Source organism: Ipomoea nil, unplaced genomic scaffold (genome assembly GCF_001879475.1).
Source record: "Ipomoea nil cultivar Tokyo-kokei standard unplaced genomic scaffold, Asagao_1.1 scaffold0317, whole genome shotgun sequence".
Taxonomy (NCBI): domain Eukaryota; kingdom Viridiplantae; phylum Streptophyta; class Magnoliopsida; order Solanales; family Convolvulaceae; genus Ipomoea; species Ipomoea nil.
The window spans coordinates 6,656,316-6,681,388 of NW_017616745.1; the positions used below are offsets into that span (position 1 = coordinate 6,656,316).

General features: G+C 36.6%; 2 protein-coding genes across 2 annotated transcripts; both read right to left on the minus strand.

The window, feature by feature from the left end:
• Nucleotides 1-15,090: 15,090 nt before the first annotated feature.
• LOC109171342 (subtilisin-like protease SBT1.7) lies at nucleotides 15,091-18,060 on the minus strand. Its single transcript, XM_019320420.1, has 2 exons — nucleotides 17,278-18,060; nucleotides 15,091-16,645 (listed from the first exon to the last, which is right to left on the minus strand). The coding sequence occupies exons 1-2, from the start codon at nucleotides 18,017-18,019 to the stop codon at nucleotides 15,165-15,167; spliced, it is 2,223 nt and encodes a 740-aa protein (XP_019175965.1). The 5' UTR covers nucleotides 18,020-18,060; the 3' UTR covers nucleotides 15,091-15,164.
• Nucleotides 18,061-19,222: 1,162 nt separating this feature from the next.
• Nucleotides 19,223-24,995, minus strand: LOC109171341 (cellulose synthase A catalytic subunit 8 [UDP-forming]). Its single transcript, XM_019320419.1, has 13 exons — nucleotides 24,785-24,995; nucleotides 24,615-24,694; nucleotides 24,452-24,503; nucleotides 23,887-24,031; nucleotides 23,537-23,803; nucleotides 23,115-23,460; nucleotides 22,696-22,833; nucleotides 22,456-22,581; nucleotides 22,107-22,319; nucleotides 21,763-22,024; nucleotides 21,423-21,622; nucleotides 20,302-20,655; nucleotides 19,223-20,119 (listed from the first exon to the last, which is right to left on the minus strand). Exons 1-13 carry the CDS (start codon nucleotides 24,960-24,962, stop codon nucleotides 19,529-19,531), a joined length of 2,952 nt encoding a protein of 983 aa, XP_019175964.1. The 5' UTR covers nucleotides 24,963-24,995; the 3' UTR covers nucleotides 19,223-19,528.
• Nucleotides 24,996-25,073: the final 78 nt, after the last annotated feature.

Here is a 25,073-nt window from a genome sequence, read left to right on the forward strand (position 1 = left end):
AAATAATAAAACAAGGGAATATGCAATTAAAGTAACATTTTCATGAACTTAGACCCGACAAACATGATCAAACTAACACTAGAAGATTGTAAAATTAAGCTCACATCATGCATGTTTGGTAGCAGGGTGGAATTTGAATGATTACTAATATTAATGTTTGGTTATATATGACCCTATAATCAGATTAAAGGTTTTAAAAATACAAAAATAACAAATCAGGCAATAATTGATCTTAAGAGTGATGATGAAGTGAGTAGGTAATGCAGTGAGGAAGTCGATGAAGTGAGGCAAGATGAGTGAGGAGGCAACGAAATGAGCAGGAGATGAAATGAGGAATAAGGTTGAATTAATGCAAGTATATCTATGAGTAGGCAATGAAATGAGAAGGAATATTGTCGAATTAATGCAATGATACTTGATTTAAATTAGGTAATGAGTTACATTAGGTAATGAGTTTTATAATTATAGGGGTAAGAAAATTATACTTTTGGTCCTATGACTATTGGGGTCTTGTTAATTTCAATCCCACGACTTTAAAGACTAATAATTCAGTACCCTAACTATTCAATTTTTATCAATTTAGGTGGCCAAATTCCTACCAACAAAGCTGAGAATTTTGAGAATTAGCATTGCCTAGCTGGAGCTTGGAAATGATAAATATCTCAGGCGATTCTTGTTTGGTTCAACAGTTGCGGTCTCCGGCGCTACTCATATTCACCGGTGGCCTAGGTTTTATTGTGATTTCTTATCCAGTTCATTGACATAGACTTAGATTTGTGAATTTCTTTCCCTCATTTCTTGCTTGGGTTTTGCTTTCCCTTTCATAAAATCAACGCTGGTGGCCATTTTCCCATCATTCATGGCGGTTTTAAGTGTGGAAGAAGGTTGGAGCCTTTTCCATTGCATTTTTTCCATGTTTTTCCAGTGGGTTGCTTTGCTGCTAACAGAGTAGATTGTGTCTTGGGGATTTACCGGTCATCCTACACTGGAGTAATTGCCTTGCCGGATGTGGAGAAAGAAAAACGTACGGGTTTGATCAAAGTCAATGGGCTACCGTCTTTTTGGGGGTTTTCTCTAAGCCGTGAGATGCCATGGCCATCTGACCATCTCCAGTAGCTTAGCTTTGTTACTGTGTCTTTCTGGCTGCTTTTTGCCAATAGCAGCGTTATTGCCCTAGAATGGTTTTAATGGTAGTGTTCTCAACTTTCCTCTTCTTTTTTTTTTCACCTGGAATGACCGTATTACCCCCGAATTAATTAATCAAATTAAAATGGATTAAAAAAATCCGACGATAATTGGCCGACTGGACCAAAATTGATAAAAATTGAATAGTTAGCGCATTTAATTGTTGGTTTTTAAAATTGTGAATTGAAATTAACAAGACTTCAATAGTTATAGAACCAAAAATATAATGTTCTTTTATAAGAGTAATTAAATTCTAAATTAATGTTTTAAAAAGGTTATCAATCAAACAATCTGTATGACTTTCATTTTCATTCATTAGGTCTAATCTCATGAATCAAACACACCCTTAGTATGCACGCATACACAAGTATATGGCGGCATATGTTGAGCTTAAGGAGTGAATGGGGGAAGTAGGTTGGCATATAAGCTTAAGGGAGGGAGTCAATGAGGGAATTGAAGTAGGTTGAACCTAACCAGCTGAGTGTATAGCAAATTATATGATGGACAAGTAAGACCGACCAATATGAAAAAATTGTTTGTCAACATTATTAATTAGTCCTTTAAATTATTGGTGAGTTCTTTTAGAAGCTTTAAATGTGTCGTCTTCTTTATTTAACCGAATTACAACCATATTTTCATTTAATCTATGATCAATTAATAGATTATGTACCAATAAATAAATTTAAGCACAATGACTTATATATTTATAGCACTTTTTCCTCCTACATTATATACTTATAGCACTTTTTTTCCTTGTGTTATATATTTATAGTACTTTTTCCTTCTAAATTATTTAAGAGGCCGGTTCACCCCTTGATATGTCAAATGGACATATTTATCCTTAAAATAAATATTTTATTTATTTTTCTTTTCCAACAAATTATAACCACGATTTGGTTCAAATCGAACAGACACTATAGCACCCAAACAGAAAAGTGATAATGACAATCTAGAACCGGAACCCAATATTTAGAGTGTATTAAAGTTGTGAACCGAAAATGCCGTTCATGTTCTGAATTGAAAAAATAAAATACATTAATTGTTGAATTTAGAATATTTTAAAAATAAAAAAATTAAATTTTAAAAGAAAGTTTGAACCATATCCGTTCAAATTGGATCCGAAATCGTGAACTGACAGTTTAAAATAAAAACCAAATCGCGGTTATATATACTTGTATGTGAGAATCAAAATAAATGTGAAAAAATACATACACTATTTACAAATATTATAATTCTAATTTTAAGCTAATGCTAGTAGTTGTTCCGATTTGAACCTCCGGCTCACGGTTCGTGATCCATTTTTTTCAGTTCACGATTTTAATAAACGGAAATCAAAATATTGGATTCTAGTTCTGAATCATAATAAAAAAATTTCGATTTGATTGTTATAGTGTCTGGTTCAGTTCGAACCGAATCGTGGTCATCCCTACGTATAAGCAATAATTTGTTGAAGAAGAGAAATAAATAAAATATTTATTTTAAGGGTAGAAATGTCCATTTAATATATCGTGGGGAAAAATCGCCACTTTTATAATAATTGGGGGGCAAATGTGGATGTATGAATAACTCAAGGGGGAAAAAGTGCTATAAGCATATAACTCAAGAGGAAAAAGTATCATTTTCCCATAAATTTAAATTACATAATATATTAATTGCAGATATATAAATTATGTACCTACCACAATTAATATATTATATACCAACAGTTAATGGCCCTGTTTGGTAAATGGTTGTTAGCTGATTGGGTTAATTAGAGGGTATATCTAGTTGATAACTTTAGCTGATTGTAGAAAGGTGTTTGGTAAATTAGCTGTAGCTGATAGCTGTTTGTAATAATTTCTTTTCTAAAAAAGCTAATTGAAAAAGTTGCTTTGAGCAACTTTTTGAATTTTAGCATTTTGAAGTTACAAAAAGTTAATTAACCAAACACTTATATTGATTTTTTAACAAAGTCAAACATCTAATAGTGGTCAAATAAGCCAAAATTGGCCAATAGACCAACTATTTTACCAAACATGGCATATATATTATGGCCCTGTTTGGTAAAATAGTTAGCTTATAGGCCAATTTTGACTTATTTGACCACTATTAGTTGTTTGACTTGGTTAAAAATTAATATAAGTGTTTAGTTAATAGCTTTTTGTACTCCAAAATGATAAAATTCAAAAAGTTACTCGAAGCAACTTTTTCGATTAGCTTTTTGAGAAAAGAAATTATACCAAACAGCTATAAGCTAACAGCTAATTTACCAAACATCTTTCTATAATCAGCTAATATTATCAACTAGTTATACACCCTAATTAACCCGGCCAGTTATCAGTTAATAGCCATTTACCAAACGAGGTATATATATATATATATATATATATATATATATATATATATATATATATATATATATATATATATATATATATATATATATATATATATATATATATATATATATATATATATATATATATATATATATATATATATATATATATATATATATATATATATATATATATATATATATATAGGGTAGGATTCCAGTGAGAACATGAGAACACATCATGTCCATTCATCTAATATTTTTTAATGGTATAGATTAGATGCACACGATTTGTTCTCACGTTCTCACCTTTAATGCGCGTTCGCACACACTTAATCTAATCTAGACCATTAAAAATATTAGATGGATGCACACGATTTGTTTTCGATAGGGTTCAAGTGATAACATGAGAACACATCATGTATATTAAGGGATTTAATTGTGAACCATCTGGTCTCAATATATCAACAGCTTGATCCATAGGTTCACACTATAGGGTGGGTTCACTCAACTCATTAATTATTATCCCATGTAAATTTAATTGTGTAAAGTGATATAATTTTAATCTGCCACTAAAAATATTTGTTAAAATTACTATTTTCACTACTACAGAAAACGGATTTAACGTCTACATTATAACGTCGGTTTTTTGAAAATCCGACGTTAAATATTTAAAATTATTTTTTATTTTTTTAAAAAATACATATGATGTCGGTTATTTGGTATGGCCGATGCCGTATATTAAATAAAAAATAAATATGAGATACGACGTCGGCGTTATACGTCGCCGACGCCGTATCTCAAATAAAATATATATATATATATATATATATATATATATATATATATATATATATATATATATATATATATATATATATATATATATATATATGGTATACGGCGTCGGCGACGTATATCGCCGACGCCGTATACTCGAATTTAAAAAAAATAAATAAATAAATAGTAGATACGGCGTCGGAGAATTAATCTCCGACGCCGTATCTCTAATAATTAAAAAAAATAAAATAAAAATGGTATACGGCGTCGGCGACGTATAACGCCGACGCCGTATACTCAAATTAAAAAATATAATAATAATAAATAGGAGATACGGCATCGGAGTTAAATCTCCGACGCCGTATCGAATAATTAAAAAAAAAATTAAAATGGTATACGGCGTCGGCGACGTATATCGCCGACGCCGTATACTCGAATTTAAAAAAAAAAAAAATAGTAGATACGGCGTCGGAGAATTAATCTCCGACGCCGTATCTCCAATAATTAAAAAAAATATATTAAAATGGTATACGGCGTCGGCGACGTATAACGCCGACGCCGTATACTTAAATTAAAAAAAAAAATAATGAAGCTAGCTAGAACATTTCAGATCGGCGCCCAAACATTTCACACTCAACATTTCACTCATCACGCATTTGCTCCAAACGCCCTACGCCACCGCCGCCGAACGCCCTACGCCACCGATGCTCTCCACCGCCGCCTAAGTCGTCGTCCACTGCCTCGCTCGCCGCACGTCGACTTCGTCCTCAGCCTCGCTCGCCGCACGTCGACGTCGTCCTCGGCCTCGCTCGCAACAGTGCCGTCGTCTTCGGCCTCGGCCTCGCTCGCCGTCGTCCTCGCCGTCGCCCAACGTCGTCGCCGCTCGCCGCCTCTCCTGCAAGGTACGTACGTGTGTATATATATATATATATATATATATATTGAATATTAAAAATTGGTTTTTATTATATATATATATATATATATATATATATATATATATATATATATATATATATATATATATATATTAAATTAAAATGGTTATGTATATATATTTTATGAATTTTGAATTTTATATATTATTATTGTGTATATTTTCGAAATTTTAGGAATAATTGTGTATATATATTTAATTTTATAAGTTAGTGGGTCAATTATGAATTGTTGTGTGTATATGTAGAATTTTATGAAATTTTGTTTATATATTATTGTGTATATCTTTAAATTTTAGGAATAATTGTGTATGAACATTAAGGAATAAGGTTTAGTTTATAGATATATAGAACAAATATTATGAATATAATACATAATTTAAGTGAACAAATCTTAGCTTGCTAGGTGAATCTTGGTCCATAATTTGCCTTTTTCAAGTATATAACTTACCAAATAATTTAAGTAAACAAGCTAAGTGTATAATACATGATGATGTTATTGAATATATTGCACTAGTTGATACTTAATATAAAATGATGTTGTTTTGGACCAAGGCCCACCATGCTAGGTGAATCTTGGTCCATAATTTGCCTTTTCAAGTATATAACTTACCAAATAATTTAAGTGAACAAGCTAAGTGTATAATACATGATGATGTTATTGAATATATTGCACTAGTTGATACTTAATATAAAATGATGTTGTTTTGGACCAAGGCCCACCATGCTAGGTGAATCTTGGTCCATAATTTGCCTTTTTCAAGTATATAACTTACCAAATACTTTAAGTGAACAAGCTAAGTGTATAATACATGATGATGTTATTGAATATATTGCACTAGTTGATACTTAATATAAAATGATGTTGTTTTGGACCAAGGCCCACCATGCTAGGTGAATCTTGGTCCATAATTTGCCTTTTCAAGTATATAACTTACCAAATAATTTAAGTGAACAAGCTAAGTGTATAATACATGATGATGTTATTGAATATATTGCACTAGTTGATACTTAATATAAAATGATGTTGTTTTGGACCAAGGCCCACCATGCTAGGTGAATCTTGGTCCATAATTTGCCTTTTTCAAGTATATAACTTACCAAATAATTTAACTTAAAATGTTGTGAGAAAAATGTAATACTAATTGGCCGAAATGAATATAGTGTAGTTGTTGTAGTAGTTATAATTATATAAATTTGTTAAAATGTTGTTAACAAATGTTTAACTAGGTTATTATTATTTTAGATTGGCTTGTGATGGATAAAAGTTGGATGAAAGCTAATCGACTTAGTCAGGAATATGAAGATGGAGTTAGAAATTTTTTACAGTTTGCAAATAATAACCTTCCGAATAGTAATAAGAGGTTCTTCTGTCCTTGTACGAAATGTTGTAATCAGAAAATGTTAGGTGAAGAAGACATATATGATGATCTAATTGTTAATGGGATTAATCCATATTATACACAATGGATTTGGCACGGTGAAAGCGATGTGGCTACAACATCTAACATGGTCAAAAAATGGTCAATTGTTCTTCATGGAAAGAGACAAATTACTAGAGATGAGAATGAAGATGTTAGTTTTGATATTGAGGAAATACCACCATTTTCTTCAAGTTTATTGCCCACTATTATTGATAATGAGATAGATGAAGTACATGCATCACGAGATGATCATCATGAAGGGATATGGGAGAATTGATTATTACATGTAATGCCCGCTATTTATTTTGTTTTTTAGTTTTCTTATTGTAGTACTTTTATATATTCTAATAATTTTTGTTTCTAAACAGGCGTATGGATTCAGCAAATGGTGATGGTACTACACAGGATGGTACTACACAAGATACTCATACTACTCAAAGTAGTAATACTACTTCTAAGACGAGGGGCGCCACTCGTATGCAAAAACTCATTCTGCAGCGTTCTACTGAAGGGAAACACCACATTGAGCTTGATGGATTGGAGCCTGTCTACGGGCCAGAAGGGAGTGCATTTAAAAGTTATGTTGCATTAGTGGGACGAATACATACTCCTATCACAATAGATGAATGGCCGAATGTCCCAGAAAATATTAAGAGTACTATTTGGAAACAAATCCTGGTAACTTTTAATTTTGTAAGATTTTGATTTATTCATAAAGTTTCTATAATTACATTTCTAACTAATAAATAATTTTGTTTTGCAGAATACTTATGATATTCTCGACACAACTGATATGAGGAAAGAATGGTTAAAATATGTGGGTGATCGGTGGAAAGATTTTAAAGCGAAATTGGTGAGCAAGTATATATACGGTAGTTTTGCAGGTATGAGCCCATGTATAAAATACAACTTCATTAAACAAGAGACATGGGATGAGTTTGTAAAGTCGCATACAGGTTCAGCATATGAGGTATCGTTATTATTCTATCAATATTTCTAACATAAACTCTATCATTATTATGAGGGACATGTAAAGAGTTTGATTAATATTTTGTATTTATATAGGCGAAAAGAAAAAAATATCAAGACATACAAGCTAAGAATATTCATCCACATCTTTTAGCTCGAGGAGGTTATAAAAGGTTGGAGAAGATGATGATGGATGAGAAGTTGAAAGAAAACCAAGCGTTGGCTGATGCAGATCCGACGTATACAATGAGTCCTCCGAGTCCTCCACGTAGAGCCGAAAAGTGGAAGAAAGCAAGAATTGACAAGTCAGGAAATTATCGCACTGAATCAACAAGATTGGTGGCGGAAAAAATTGTAAGTAAATATGTTGTCATTTACTAAAGTAATAGTAATTATTATTGAATAATTTTTATATATGTTAGGATGCTCTTGAGATCCAAATTTCTCAAGGAGAATTTGTTGAGAAAGGAAGACAAGATTCATTGACTGTTGCATTGGGTACTGATGAGCATTCTGGACGTGTTAGAGCCATGGGAAGAGGACATGGCTTCAAAAGTGTATTTGGCCATGCAAAACGTCGCGAAAAGCCTCCTGAAGATGTTCAACAAATGGTTGATGATGCTGTTGTAGTAGCGTTAGAGAAACAAAAGCAGCAAAATATTTATGAACGGGAGGAATTTGGTCAACGATTAACTTAGCAATTTGAGGCAAAAAATAGCTAGTATGATGTTGAAATTTAGTGCTATGCAGACTCCTTTACAAGCAAAGCAGGTGGATGACGTATGTGTGGATGTTGTGTCACTACCTCCAAGTGACAAAGCTAGTTCCCCAGACCCTTTTAGTAATTTACCGGCTGTAAGTATTCGTTTAAAGTTATCTTATTATTATTTATCAATAAAATTTTATATGATTTTTATTTAAAAATGATTGTAGTTAGGGGCACGATGTCAACTGTTCTTAGAAGATCCAATTAGACGTCCAGTAGCATATGGGGCAGCTTACAGTGGTGGACAGGTTCATGGGGTTGTACTGGATATAAATCATGTGAAGGTGAGCGTAAATGAAGTTAGTGATCCAAGTGCACATGTACCAATCCCCACCAGTGAGGTTCAGCTTGTAGGTGATGCAATTCAACACTTTATTGCTTGGCCAAAGAAGCTGGTAGAGTTATGTACTAAAGTTGATGTGGTATGTATACTGAAAATATTTCTATTTTAAAATAGTAAGTAATTTACTTTTTAAAATAATAATTCTTACTTGTATTATAATTCACAGTCAAAAGAAAAGACCAAATTGACTTTTCATTCGGGTGTGCAATCCGTTCATCAACAATTCACTATACCTGATGATGATTCTTTGACTGATGGATGCAAAAAGGCCTTTTCAATAGCTCGCCGTTTTGAACACCCTCTTGTGGTCCATGTGGCTCGTGGTATTATGGACAACATTGACTATGACTTGCACCTTCTAAGTGATGAGATAATGCGTTTCTTAAATATGGAGACCATCGATGTTTCTCTAGTTCAGTTCTTTATGAGGTAATAAGTTCTTTAGTATTATTTATTCATAATAGTTTTATATTTATATAGTTGGTAATCTATATATAATTGGTTGTGTTTGTGAATAGGGGTATTTACATTAGTTTTGAGTTGGCATCAAAAAACACGTATGGCTTCCTAGATCCATATTGGATTCAACCACAAATGAATAATATGGAAGACAGGAAATCATATATAAATGCCACCATGCAGTCGGGGAAGAAATTGGTATACTTAGCCCCATATGTTCTCAAGTAAGTATTAATTACGTTTTAAATAAAAGTACTTATATATAATATATTTTTATTATATATTATATTCACTTAAAACTAATAAATTATTTATTTGTAGTGAGTATTGGATGTTGATGGCGATTTGTCCTCGACTAAATGAAATTTTTTGGTTTGATTCACTTGGTCATGGGCCGCGTGAAGACATTAAACATATAATGGAAACGTATGTAAATTTATATAATTAATTAGTAGTTATCATTAAACTAGTGATGCCAAGTATTTATATATATTCTATGTCTTATATTAATAGGTGTATGACTGCAACAAACATGATGAGTGGAAAGAAACAAAATCGTTCACCAAAATGGACTATATGTTCGGTAAGTACTTCATTCACTTTGTAAAACATGCAAACTTATTGTTTTTTTTTTATTAATTTATTTTATTTTTATTGTAATTCAATGTAGTGTGCTATACAAAAGGGAACCACCGAATGTGGTTATTATGTGATGAAGTTCATGTTGGAAATTGTTTCCAACAATCTAAGCAAAGGAATGGATAAGGCAAGTAATTTCTTAATATATCTTTTGGCTTCAAATGTTTAAAAATACTTGCTTATTTATTAATTTTATTTCTTTTGAACTTTGTAGGCTTTGGAAAGACAAGGAAGATTGCCCTACAACAAAAAAGAGATTGATGAAGTTAGAGACAAATGGTCTAAGCTTCTTATTGATGAATGGGTTAATAAAACGCTTCTTAGTTGATACTTTACGTTTAAAATTAGTTTATGTTTATTGGCTTAATGTTTAGTAGTTTTGTTGAATTTTGGTACTTATATTAGTTTTATGTTTAGTAGCTTGAATTAGCTTAATGAATTGTGTTCTTTATATTAGTTTCATGTTTAATAGTTTGATACTTTACGTTTAAAATTAGTTTATGTTTATTGGCTTAATGTTTAGTAGTTTTGTTGAATTGTGGTACTTATATTAGTTTTATGTTTAGTAGCTTGAATTAGCTTAATGAATTGTGTTCTTTATATTAGTTTCATGTTTAATAGTTTGAATTAGTTTAATAAATTAGTTGATGTTGAATGTTGAATGTTAAATTGCTAGCTGCGCAGGATTTGAAAATTGATACAGGTTGGGTAGAAAACATAAAACGCATATAAATAAAAAAAATAATAACATACGGCGTCGGTTTTTACCTAAAAACCGACGCCGTAGGTTAATTATTATTTTTTTAAAAAAATAATAAATATATACGGCTTCGGCGTTTACCTAAAAGCCGACGCCGTAGGGTAATTATTTTTTTTTTTTTAAATAATAAATATATACGGCTTCGGCTTTTACCTAAAAGCCGACGTCGTATGTAAATTATTTTTTAAATATATATATATATATATATATATATATATATATATATATATATATATATATATATATATATACGGCGTCGGCTTTTACCTAAAATCCAACACTGTATATTACATACGACGTCGGTTGTTCAACCGACGTCGTATCATTTACTTACGACGTCTCTTAAGACGACGTCGAAAGATAACCGACGTTAAATGAGGTATTTTAACCGACGTTAAAACCGTTTTCTGTAGTAGTATTTGTGCTCTTTGAATTGTAATTATTCCTAGCTAACAGCTGGACACGACCTCTACCCGCCAAGTTGACTGTTTTTTTCAATTGTAAACTCTTTGACCATTGATCTTGATCTTTCTTGTCAGCACTTTAATTAAAGTGTCTCTATTTGTTATTTTAATTTTCTTGGTTCTCATGTTACCTAATGAAGTAAAGCTAGCCGTCATCTTATTTTGATGTTTACCATAAATCTTTTCCATTCGCTTCTGCAACACTTGAGTCTCATTTATATTTATTTTACTTGTTTGCATTAGAAAAAATTTATTGCTTGCAAAAATCCAATTTGAAACAAGGAAGACTCGAAGAGCTAATTTTTTGAGATGTTTTTTCAGTCCCAGGTAGGATAGAGAATGAAGAGAGAAGAGTTAAAATGATGAAAAAAATTCTGAAAAAAAGTCACATTTACGTGCCCAACTGGCGCACGTAGTGCAAGCATTTGCTGGGTGATGAAGTATTATTGGGGTGAGTGGATGTGTAAGAGAGTATCTTTACACCGGATATCGTTCTCACAAGGATTGACGATAGGAGTAGAGTTTTAGTGTTCCAACATAAGATACTAATGTTCCTCATGGAAATCTAGCTAAACCAAATGGGTTGATTTGGATACAAACACAATATCAAACATACAACGCACTTGAATATAAATACAAATGATAAGAAAGTGAGGGTAGGTAGGAACAAAATGTAGGTCAAGATAGTGAAACCAAATCGAGAGCAAGAAGATGAATCAATTGAATAGATGATAGATGGTGTATAACCATAGGGAAGCCTTTCTCAAGGTTATCCCACACTCCTAAAATATTCAAGTACATTCTCATGACTCAAGAATGTCTAAGAAGCATTTCATCAAACACCAGGTGTTCTTAATATATCACACACATCCCTTTTTTCAAAGGTGAGACACGGTTGATCAACTCTTTGAACTTAGACTAGGTTTTCACTCGAGACTAAAATATGCCAATCAACATCATCAAGGTCAAGTATCAATTTTTCTTATCAACCAATTTAAAGTCATCCATTAAACACCTAACCTACATCCCTACCTCCCTCCAAGGAGAACTAATCACACATAAGCATAATGAAAATAGCACAATATTCACAAGCAACAAGAAATTCCATAACAAACACAAGATATATATAAGATCAAAGCAATAAAGCAAGAAAGTAAATTGCAAAGGAATGAAATAAAGAGAAAAGAACTTATCTATTGAAAATGGAAGTGAAATGATAAAACCCAAGCTTTATAAATCATTAATTAAAAGTCTCTAAAATGTTAAAGAACCTAAATCTAATCCTAATCTAACCTAAAAATATGAAAGGAAATAAAGGAGAACCACTAGGATTCTAAAATGGGCCAGAACTGTGTTGAAATGACTAAAAACGGGGTTAAATACAAGCAAAGTAGGCTAGGCACGAGCATGGGCACGACCACGGCCAGGCCCGTGCCCAGAAATGAGTTTCCACTGGAATGTAGCCACGGGAATATAATGTCCACGGGCGTGGCCAATCTCGTGGTTACCAGTAGAGATAAATTTTGCGCAGCTGCTTTGACTTCTAGACTATTTTTCACCCAAAAATCTCTAAACTGGCTTTTGTGGTCTTCAAAAGGAACCAACAGAAGGAGTCAAAGTCAAAATGAAGTTAAGGGGTTCGGGAGCTAGTATTGACAAATATTAATTTCCTAACTGATGAAAGGGAATCTCTACTATGTTCCAAGCATGTTGGAGACTCATTGAAGGTGTGGTTGTTTAAATAAGATCAATCTCGGAATGAGATCATTCAAGGAAGGAAAAAGAGCAGTTTGTAGGATGCAACTTATTTGACACCTAAAAGTCTACAAAAGAGACAAACTAATGATAAGTATGATCGAACAACTCTTTTTAACTTTGGAATTGCTTATAAGCTAAATAGGGAAATAACGTCCTTTAATTTACCGTATGGATAAGTTAGTTGCAGAAGATATATATCATATGACAGCGGATTTTAGGAGATTGTGGCAGCTTTTGGACGTCTACCACTTGCTAAGTGACAATGGAAAGATTCAAAATCAAAGTTGGCGCTCATCATTCCTCGTCTATAAATGGATGACCCCAAGCTAAGAGAGAAGATGTTTGTCTGATAAAAATTCTACGTGCAAGTGTTCTAAGCAATCAAGCGGAATCAAATTCTCTAGCTGAAGTGAAATAAGAGGGATTTCCAAGTCCAACACTCAACAAACAAACAATCATCTTTCCAGCGGAATGAGTTGTAAGATCAACAAGCAAGGGGATTTAGTGGATGACCATTGGCTAAACTTTGATCGGATAGTAAAGAGTAGGGCGACTTGGTGGCTGACCCCTATTTGAAGGACTATCACCAATAGAGGCTAAGGTTTCTCATCACTTTGTATTCAGATGTCGGAACAATACTTAGGGTCTGTTTGGAAAGAAGGAAAATGACTTATGAAAAATAAATCATTTTCTGAAAATATTTTCCTTTCTCGTGTTTGGCTGTACAGCAGAAAACTGTATTTGTGTGCTTGATTCATTTTCTAAAAAATGAGCAGGAAAATGACAAAATCCAAAAGAAAAAATATCAAAGGAACAAAAACTGGATCATTTGATATCGGCAGGCGTGTAATCACTTTCCTATAAGCTTTAAATCTCCCTCTATAAAAGCAACAAGGTTCAAGATTTAATCTTATGAGATACAAGAAGATGAATGAAATTCTCAAGTTGCTTTGTTTGAAAATTTCCTGTGAGATATAGAACTGTGAAATATCAAGATATGCAACAAGATAATTGCATCCTACATTTTCAGATGTTTCTCCAAAATATTTATAAATGCAAATATGATTGTTGGAGAAGTTACATGGAAATTTTCTGTAGTTTTAAAATTTATCTTCCATAAAATATATCTTAAATGATCATGGTGACTCAACTGAACATGAACCATAGAGGCTAGACCGGTGCTCACTACGCACAAGGAGCCCCCCTCACTTTGAGAGGTTGCTCCCACACTGCCGCTGGTGAGACTCGATCCCTGGTCATTCTTCCAAAGTTTCACCTCTATGTAATTATGAACCTTTGTAAGGTTGTGAACCGCACGCAAATAACTGTGCAAATATATTTATATATGTTATAATTTTCTAGCACACTTTTGCATGTACGTTTGGAAAATTGGAAGCTTACGTGTTGTATAATCATTTTCCAAATGAAACACACAATTCTCATATATTGGGGAATAATTTCCCAATGTTGGGAAATAATTCCCAATGTTGGGGAATAGACAAAGCCTTCCAACAAACTCATTCTCCAATTAACTTTCTACCAAACTAAAATAATATTTATAACTCCACACCTCCAAATATTATTTAAGCTTTCATGGTAGTCCATCTGAACCATTACTATATAAATTTCCAACACAGTATACATAAACAAGGCAAAAATTATGCTAAACACAAATCATCTCTTCCAAGTAATATTCATTAAACACTAAAATAATAAGTAATCCATTACAATAATTATAAGCAGAATCTTTGACAATATATATAATCTTGCAACAACTGCCCAGACTGCAAAATATCGTTTCCTTTTACTTTCTTTCTCTACCTGAGTACCTGAGAATTCGTGACATCTGGTATCAGAGCTTCCGAGCCGATGACGAACACACAGAGAGACTTTGATGAAGCTGCAAGACAAATTGAAGAGATGCAAGAACATATGCAAGCTGTGCAAACGCAGATGATTGATAATCACCTTTTGAAAAAGTCATTTTGTATGTAATAGCTAAAAGTTAATTTACCAAACACTTTTCTACCTACAATAAGATAATGTTATCAACTAGTCGAACCCACTAACCTAATCAGCTAACAACCATTTACCAAACACTCACAATAAAATGAGACGGAAAAAATAGCATTATGAAATGATGATTCTATTTAGATTAAAGCTAAGTAATATTATAGAAACCCACGAGAAGTTTTCTAAACTTGCTAGCACAAGTATATATATATATATATATATATATATATATATATATATATATATATATATATATATATAACTATTGATTCCTGAAATCACATGGATATAGTAAAGGAAAGGTCGGATGATTATTCAGAATTGACGCCAGTGGAAAAACCTCTTAAACATCTCAAACTGCAAGATTATTCAGAATTGCAGCAATTGGACTCCTGACAACATATCTAGAAGACGACCATTTCAGATATCCTTGAACAACCGTTGCATTTGTGGGGGAAGCCGATGAACGGGAGAATGTCACTTGATATGATGCCTTTTGGTTTAGCTCTGAGAAGCTCAACGTGGAAGGCTCCACAGTAACACTAACGCCATCCGGTGGAAGAATTTCAACAGTGTAGGACGAACTTGCCTCGCCAACATTCGTCACGGTTCTAGTGTAGGTCTGTGATCCTGATGTTGATGTATTCACAAGGTTTATGGAAAAGGAAGGGTAGTTTAGCTCTGCTTCCTGGATGGATGTTGAACAGGTCACATTGCGTTGCAAAATGAGGCTAACTTGTTTGTCTGTGTACCCTAATCCGCACAAGTAAGGCACGTAGTCATCAGGTGCGACATCATAAACTAGCCCCGGATCGTTGGCTCTTGATGGATTAACCTGGCCAGCCCCAACTGTAAAGATGTCAGCCGGGAGGCGCCTTTCGTCTTCGATTTTGTTGTTCCCGAGGTTAGTAGTGTCGGAAGTGGTGATGATTGCTGACTTGATTGCAGCGGGGGACCAATCCGGGTGTGCACTCTTGAGTAGAGCTGCGACACCGGATAGGTGCGGGCACGACATTGAGGTACCTGAAATAATGTTGAAAGTTGGTTTCGAGTCGGTCCTGTTTTCCACTGAAAATGGCCAGGCCGCAATAATACTGACTCCTGGACCTACAATGTCCGGTTTCAGAATCCCCGGGCTGGAGACGCTCGGCCCCCGGGACGAAAAGAAGGAAACCGCCGGGGCGTGGGGATCACCGATTACAGTTCCCTTGAATAGGATTGTTGCGGTGGGGTTGGAGGTTGAGTTTAGGTAAGATTTCACCTTTTCTCCATCGGCAAAGCTAAGGTGGGTGGCGGGGAGGGCATGAGGTATTGCAAATGTGGTGTAACCCATGAAGTCCTGGTTCACAAGAATCATGGCGGCGCCGCCGGCTTCCTTCACAACCGTTCCTTTTAGAATCACCGGCACCGAACCCACATCGCACACCACAACTTTTCCTTTCACATCATAACCGTCGAGTGAAGAATTGCCGCAATATTTTGCACTAAAATCACTGGCGTTCATCCCAGGATAGACAAGTGGAAGCAAATCCTGGGAAAATTCACGCTGATAAGCTGATTGCCCATCTACTTCTTCCCCGTTTCCAAGACGTGCCGTCGCCACCACGTTTCTATCAACCGTGGCGGCTCCCACGGTGAGAATCCACGGCGCTACGTTCGACAATGTGAAAGCCTCCGGGCCGGAATTCCCAGCTGAGCAGCTAACAAAAATTCCCTTCTCCATAGCTCTATATGCGCCAAGGGCTATATTATCATCATAGAAAGGCTCCGTTGGTCCTCCACCTAGGGAAATGGAAAGAATGTCCACACCATCTTCAATTGCCGCGTCCATACCTGCCAGGGTGGAGCTAGAAATTTCATTTTATGGGGTGAAAGATTAAAACAAATGAGATATTTAGAAAAAAAAATCAATTAATAAGTATAAAGATTTGACCTCTTAACTTCTACTATAACACATACTTTATCATCTAAGCACTTCATTTGAGTAATATAGACATTTACTATATATATATATATATATATATATATATATATATATATATATAAGGGTCCCATATATATAAAGGGTGAGATGGGTGGGGGAGGAGGAGGGCAAATTAGTGTATGAATCATGGCCTCTGTGGATCATAACAAAAAATACATTTTTAATATAATAAAAGTATATTATTTGTGTACTGAATGTACATCATACAATAATGTACTTTCAACAATCAAATAATATATTTTTCTCTAAAAAAAAAAAAAAAGAGAAAGTATATTATTTGAGTGTCGAAAGTACATTAAAAATGTGCGCTGTATTCAGAGAAAGTATTTTTTTATCATTAAAAAAATATATTTTCTCTGAATACAATATACATTTTTAATGTACTTAAAGTATATACTGAATGTAGAGTATTTAATAGTATGGTTCACATAATAATGTAATTGCCCCTATTGCCACCCATATTGGCTCCGCCCAAGCATACCTGCCAAAATGTCAATTTCCGAACACCCACCGTTGGCACCACAGACCTTATACATAGCCAAATGCGCCCGCGGCGCGATTCCAGTGGCGGTGCCATTATCGCTTCCATAGACATTAGCGCCGTCTACAAAGCTCCCAGCCGCCGTGCTGGACGTGTGTGTGCCGTGTCCATTAACGTTATCAAACGAAGTAGATTGGTTTCCGCTCAAAAACCCCTTTCCTCCGATGAGCTTGTTGTTACACGCAAAACTGTCACAGTTCCCCTTCCACTTACCCGGCGGAGGGGGCATCCCGTCGTCGTGAAACGACGGGTGGTCGGGGAAAATCCCGCCGTCCAGCAACCCAATGATCACGCCTTCGCCATAGTTGGAGCTCTCCCAGAAGCCTGAATTCAAGTGCAGCCCCAAGAAATTTGGAGTGTGGGTTGTGTGCAGGTTATACACTCTCGGGGGCCGTGCAGACACGAAGCCTTCCTTCTTCTCCATGGCTTTCACTTCATCAAGGGATAATTTAGCAGCAAAGCCGCTAATAACATGCTGATAAGAGTAGATTATGTTGGAGGAATAATCAGTTGATGTTTCCAATCCCGAACTTATAAACGACTGATAATGTGAATCTCTTGAAGCCAGGCCATCAGGTAACTCAACATGAACAATGTAAATCTCCGACTCAACTGCGAAAATGGTAGAAAAATGAAGAAATACAATGCAGAGAATGGTTAGAATAAGGTTGAAGTTAGCCATTTTTGCTATAGATAGAGCTTAATTAGCTTGTCCCCTTCTTGATAAACTCTTATCTATATTTATAGATTTAATTTACTTGAAGTTATCGATGGAAAATGGAATTGCTCGGGAGATATAAGTATATAACTTCGTTGGTTTCACAGATTACATGTATTTGTATTTTCCACCGTCGTTTTCCTAGGAAACACACTGCTCAGACGACTCATTCGAGATTGCTAATATGGAATACAATAATGTTGAAAGCCTGCAGGAGGATTGTTTTAAAATATTTTATTTAGTGATAAACTAGGATTAAGATCTAGCTAAAACTAATTTAATGTTAGGATCAAGTGTTACGCTAAAAGGTATAGCTTGCAACAAAAAGTAACTTTAATCATATTTTTTTAGAGACAAGGTGCTGGATTTTACCATTTTTGGAGACAAGGTGCTGCTCAACAATTCTTCTAGCTACCTGATGGATACCCCTAGTTAGGTGTGCCCTGGTCAGGAGATTGCGTAACGATTACTTAAAAGGATTGGGAGGGCCTTGGCAACCTAGCTCTGACCTACTACCTCTTTAGCTCGTCAGTCGACTCTGTCAAGCGACCAGACAATGTAGGCGGATGAGTCCCGACCGTGTGTCGTGCTTAGGGACGGTGAATGGAAATTCGGTGGAGATTCTTTCCCAGCTTTGGCGCGGGAATTTTCTTTTTCAATATTAGGAAGTTTATCCATTCAATTTTATTAATCTCTTCTTCTTTTCATTTTTGAAGGTTCATATTTTTGTATAAATTAAATACTCATGGGTCACATTGTAAGGGTTCTGATTTCAATACAAGCATTATTACTCTGTCAAATTTTTCTTTCGCTTTTACTTAGTAAGTTTTACGGTAGTGTTGGCTTGCTGTCCGGCTACCCTAAGCCGTAAAACAACACCACCAATTGCTGGATTTGACCATTCACCGACCTTCACCCAACAATTCTATCAAACAATTCGACAGGCCATTCACCCGCCTTCGCCCAACAATATCCTAGCCACCAATGGCAGAACTTGAGCCTTTCCAACAATTTCATTGGTCTCAACCCAACAATTTTCTTAGCCACCAATTGCTGGACTTGGCTATTCACGGACTTCCGCCCAACAAGTAAAATGTTTTAATAAAGTTAATTATTGAAAGCTAAGTTGAAGATTATGTTAAAAGTGAAAATGTAATTGACCAAAAGTTGAAAAGCAATTATTTCACTTTTATAAATCAAGTATAATTCTATTTTTTTTTTTTCTTTTTTACAAAATTTTCTCATTTCCCTTTGTATTTTGTACATTAAATTCCATCAAACTCAAAAGCAAATAAGAAACATTTGCATTGTCAACACAATTCTTGGTGGTTTTATGCTAATCAAACACAAAAACAGCAAGTAGAAAAATTGAGAGCAGAGCATGAAGATCTAATTAAGGCTGTCGTCCCAGCACAAAACCATGATATATATAACTTCTTCTTCTTCTGCAGCGGCCATGCATGGAAGCTAAGCTCAACTACAGTCAATGGAAATGCAGTTCTGAGCCAAGGTTGAAGGGTCATTCTTGGCAACAAACGGATTGATCTTGACCCAGATGAGCGAGAAAACCGACGCCAACAGCACCGACCAAAGCACAACAATGGTGGGGGTGCGATTCTGGCGACCCATGAGACCTTTCAAGAATGGGTAGAGATGGAAGATGACCCATAACGAGAAGAAAACTTTGCCGAACAATGGCCCCCAGGACTCGTAGCCGCTGTTGAGGGCGTCGGAGAAGCCGGCGATAACTCCGACCAAGTTGACGATGAGAATGGTGGTCGGAGGGATTAGGACTGTGGTCCACTTGAAGAGGTAGAGCTCCCCGAACTCTCCGTCGTCTGCCGCTTTCGCCGTGACGGTGAAGTTGGTGTCTATCCCCGCAATCATTTTGAGGATTCCTTGGAAGACGGCGAAGAGATGAGCTGAAACGCCGCCGATCACCCAAAACTGCTCGTTACGCCACCAGTCCTCTATGCTCACGCCGCTCCACCGCAACTCCAGTACTCCTGTCACGATGATGGCCATAAACAGCCCAAGAAACAGAGCACTTGCAAGGTTCGATAGCTGGGAAAAGATGAGAATTAGTTTGAAGAGTGATGAGTTTACTACTGAAAATTATGAAATTTTCGACCACCCATCTAAAATCAAGTTGAAAGCAAAAAGTGGTCGGAAATAGCAATAAAAGTTTTTGGTCGGAAATTTCATAAGTTGATGAATTATGGATATAAATGATGATATTTACGTACCGTTGGGATGATGAATTTTCCGGTGAGGAGGCAAATGGCAGGCAAAGAGCAGTATGCAACGAGGGGAATGGAGGTGAAAGGGTAGACAATGGTGTTGATATAGGCGAGCCTTTGAAGCCATTTAAGGCGGCCGCCGCCAAATCCATACCAGAGAGGACAATGTCTGCTGAAGAAAATCTCGACAGATCCTAGAGCCCATCGAAGAACCTGGTGCAACCTGTCGGACAAGTTGATTGGTGCTGATCCCTTGAATGCAGGCCTTACTGGCATGCAGTAAATTGATCTCCATCCCCGGCAATGCATCTTGAACCCCGACAAGATATCCTCAGTCACTGATCCATATATCCACCCAATCTAAACCAAAACATCTTAGATTAGTTTAGTCCATAATAAACTCATTCATTTAATTTCTGTCAACAAGATATATAAGAATTCTGTCTGTTCAACCCCATTCAAGTTGGTTTGTGCTGACTCAATAATAACTATAAGGAAGTTCGATTCCTAATATGAGCGGTCTAATAACTTTTTGGTTTGAGTTGGTCAGCTATTGGTAACCAATATTGTAAAAATCTGGTTAGGCAACCAACTAGACGCTAGGTGTCCCTAGGCTGAGGCGATTTCAGCCCTAGGCGGCTTTTAGTCGGCTAACCGACTAATTGGCCGACTAGGCGTCGACTCGGCCGAGTCGGTGCCCAACTCGGCCGAGTGGTTTTCTTTTGCCTGCTCGGCTACTCATCTTTTATATTTCTTCAGCCATGTACTCAACTAACCATCTTACATATGCAGTTAACTAGCTAGTTCATGGTGATTATAACAGTCTAACAACTCCTAGCCCTAAGTGGGAAAAATGAAGATGATATACTCGAATTACTTGGCCGCCTAGGTGGCGCCTAGCGCCTTCTGTAACATTTTTGGTAACTAATTAGGCTAGTTTATCTCCTTGTGGTTATTCAATTTGCTAATTAGGATCAATCGGTCAGCTATGAACAACCTAACTTGGTTTTCTTTGCTGACTAGGGTCACAAAATTATCCTGTGCACACCTAGGTAGTGACACTAGCTAGGTTTTCATTGTCACAAAAAAAAAAAAAAAAAAAAAAAAAAAAAGATAAGAATTCTGACCTCTTTACCCCATGCAGTCTTTTCTTCATATCCACAGCTGATGACATGAATTGCTTCGTTGATGAGTGTAGAAGGATCTGCAGAATCAGGCACTCCCCCATTCTCCATTAATGTGGACTCAATGAAGACGGAAGATATGCCGAAGGTTTTCTCAAAGCTCATCTGAGAGATGAGTAATGACCTCTCATACTCATCATAACCTGGAGATATATGCAAGTTTAATAACCAACAATTCTGATATATATACTGTTTAGCATATAATATAAAAACATAAATGTGCAGTCCAACTATCAGCTTAGACTTTTAGTCGAGAGGAAGTAATTAGTGCAGTTGGCCTTACTCTCAATTTCCTTTAGATTAAAGATGGCAGCATTGAGATCTTCCCTCTTGGCATCGCGGTAAAGCTCTGAGGGATCCTTCTCTTTCGCTGGCTTCTTGCCTCGGCAGCAGCAGCAGCAGCTTCCAAACGAACAAGACGATGAAGATTTGGATAATCTGGGCATGTTTGGAGGGCTATAACCATAAAGCGCTTGTCTGTTGAAAACACATCCAGTTCCCACATAAACCGGTCCTTGGATGCCATCCAATCCTTTCATGTTAACCTGAACAGAACTTGTTGCATTTGTAGTAATGGTGAAAGGCTAAGACTGTGGAGCTAGCTACTTTAGATGTGGTAATACTTACATCGAAGAACACGACATTCCTGTTGGCATATCTGTCGCTCTTGTCGATGCCATCAAATCTCTGAGGGAACTGCACATAGCATACATCTCGCCCGACTTGTGGATCCATCAGGAAACACATTGCTTCCCGGATGGCCTTGCTGTTGTTAACGTAGTGATCACAATCAAGATTGAGAATGTAGGGTGCATTTGTAAGAATTGCAGATACCCTCACCTGCAAAAAACATATGAGTTTATAAAGCCATGAGTTAGACTATCTGATTGATTGGATTCAGTTTTTAGCGTGGTTTGGCCCATGTGCATTATAGCCCAGTTGAGTTTGAGAAGTCAGTAATTTGTGCAAGTTTTACCAGAGCATTTTCTGCACCAGCCTTTTTGTGGTGTTGATATCCTGGCCTCTTCTCTCTGGATACATAAACCAGCCTAGGGAGTTCATTTCCATCTATGTCATGGGCACCAGTGTTTCCTAAGAAAACCTGAAATTGGGACACCAGGCGTTTAGTTCATTTCTCTGTTTTTATTTTCGGGGTTTTCTCATTTTTCTTTTTTCGCTGAGAAAACAGAAAACGTGTTTAATAAGCAAAATTAACCTGAATCATGCCAGGGTGGTCCCTTGTATTATTTCCTGGCCATGATGTTCCATCTGCCATGGTCCAACCATCTTCTGGTGTTTTTTGAGCCTTGGCAACTAAAGCATTTATCCTCACTTTATACTCTTCATATTCTCTCTGCAAATCCCAGAGTGCAGTGAATAAATAACAAGATTCCAAGTTTTGAAATGTCTTTGCTGGGCGGAGGCCAGTAAAGGGCCAAGTCCAGCAATTGGTGGCTAGAAGATTGTTGGGCGGAGGCTCGGGGCAAGTCTAGCACCCTGTCGGCCTCTCGAAAATGTGGCGGTATAAGAAAATAAAGTTGTGTATTCGCTAATCTAACAAGAGGTACCAGAGCCAGGTCAAGTTTGAGTCCCAGCAACATTAAAGTCTTGATGAATATTGAAGTGTAGTATTACCTTAATTGCTCTTCTTTCCTTGACAAAAGAAGGCTGCACTTTGTCCTTTAGGTAATCAATCTTCTGGGAGAAGTAGAACTCGGGTGCCCGTGGCTCAATCGCAAACTTTTTACAGAACGGCACCCATTTCCTTGCGAATTCAGCAGTTTCGGCCAGAGACTCGAATGTCAGCATGGCAGCACCATCATCAGAGACGTAGCACGAGACCTTTTCGACAGGATAATCGACAGCAAGAATTGACAGAACAGTGTTGGCAGTGATCAGAGGCGGTTCTTTCATGGGATCCACCGTACTGACAAAGAAATCCACAGGAGCCAGCGCGTTGGGCTCGCCCTCTCTCTCGAACCTGGCACATATACAGCACAGATGAAAAGTCATTTTTTCACTTCGAAACATGGAATTTAAGTTTGGTGCGGGCATACCAAGCAGAGAGCCTGTCAACGTATGTCTCGCGGTTGATGGGAGCCCATTTAGGGAACTGATCCAACACCCAAGAAAACGCGAACCAGATCTCGCAGATGACAGAAGTAAGCCACAGAGGATAAGCACTGTCAACTGGATTTGTGACTCTATAGTGGATGAAGAGGGAAAGGATTACGAGGCGCATAATGATGATAGTTCTGTATGGCCCGATTTGGGACTTTGGAATTGGAATCACTGATGAAAGTGTCTCTGCAGAATCTGCAGACCTGCACAAGCTCTCATATTACATGCCATTACAGATATATGCATAGTTGAAATTCTGAGATTTATCAGCTTTTCTTATACTTACTGTGGCTTTTCTTCCATCTGCTGCTCTGCTGGGATTTCTTCTTCTTTTGCAGCCTTCTTTTCTGGCTTTTTCTTCTTGTTTTTCTTCTCTTTCCAGCTCTCCACTCTGTTCTTCCATATCGGGTTCCCCGATTCACCATTGTATTCTAAATGAGGGTAACAACAAGATCATATCAGATCACTTTTTTTCAGTGGGTGACAAGGAAAACCCGCAGCCACTACTCGAGGATTGATAAATCCTACTTTGTGGCCTTAACCAGCAAAGGACTACAAAGAAGTAAATCAGCCAGGTTGGCCTTATCAGCCTAGCCGCCTAGAGGCCAGCAAAGGACTACAAAGAAGTAAATCAGCCAGATTGGCCTTATCTGCCTAGCCGCCTAGATGCTGAACGGCTCAAACCAAGAAAGTCAATAGGCCGTTCCCGTTAAGAGTTGAACTTATAACCTTGTGGTTACCAAGACAACAGTCTGACCAAATTGGCTGGGTTACTCCGATCAGATCCCTTTTCTTAAACAAATGATAAAGACTTAGAACCTTTAAAAATGAAAATAGAAAAGAATACTCACCACTGTCCATAGTAGAAACACTGCTAATGTTTCTAGCATGAAGTCCAAGATCCTGCACCAGTTCACAGTTTTTAACCATTAAAACTTCTCACCAATCAGAATATTATATTGTGTTTGTTCTATGCAGGGGGAGAAATATATATAGAGGTTGTTATATTCATACTTGACTGTTATTGAGCTGAGCAGCCATGGTAGTATGGTTGCCTGATTCCTCTCTTTCTCCATCCGCCATTGCAGAGTTCTCTGCAACAGTATAACAAGTTCAGGTCTCTCAAAATTCACAGACATTCATGAAACTCGAATCCAACCAATTAGCTAGTCTAACTCACGTACCATCATAAGGAGTGCCACAACGCATGCAGGCGTTGCGGCCTTCCTTCAGCTCATACTCCACGCAAGACTTGCAGAGAGGGTAGTTGCAGTCATGGCAAGCCACAAAGACTTCACCATTTGATGCCAATCCGATCTGCTCACCGCAAACCGAGCACGAAGGAACCCCAGACTGCATCATCTTGTTGATGGCTTCCCTTGCTGCCCTCTCAAAGTTTGCATGAATATAAAGATGGGGTGGTGGTTGGAGGGGAGTGGGGTGGGGGTGGGGGGGGGGGGGGTTTGGTGTGAT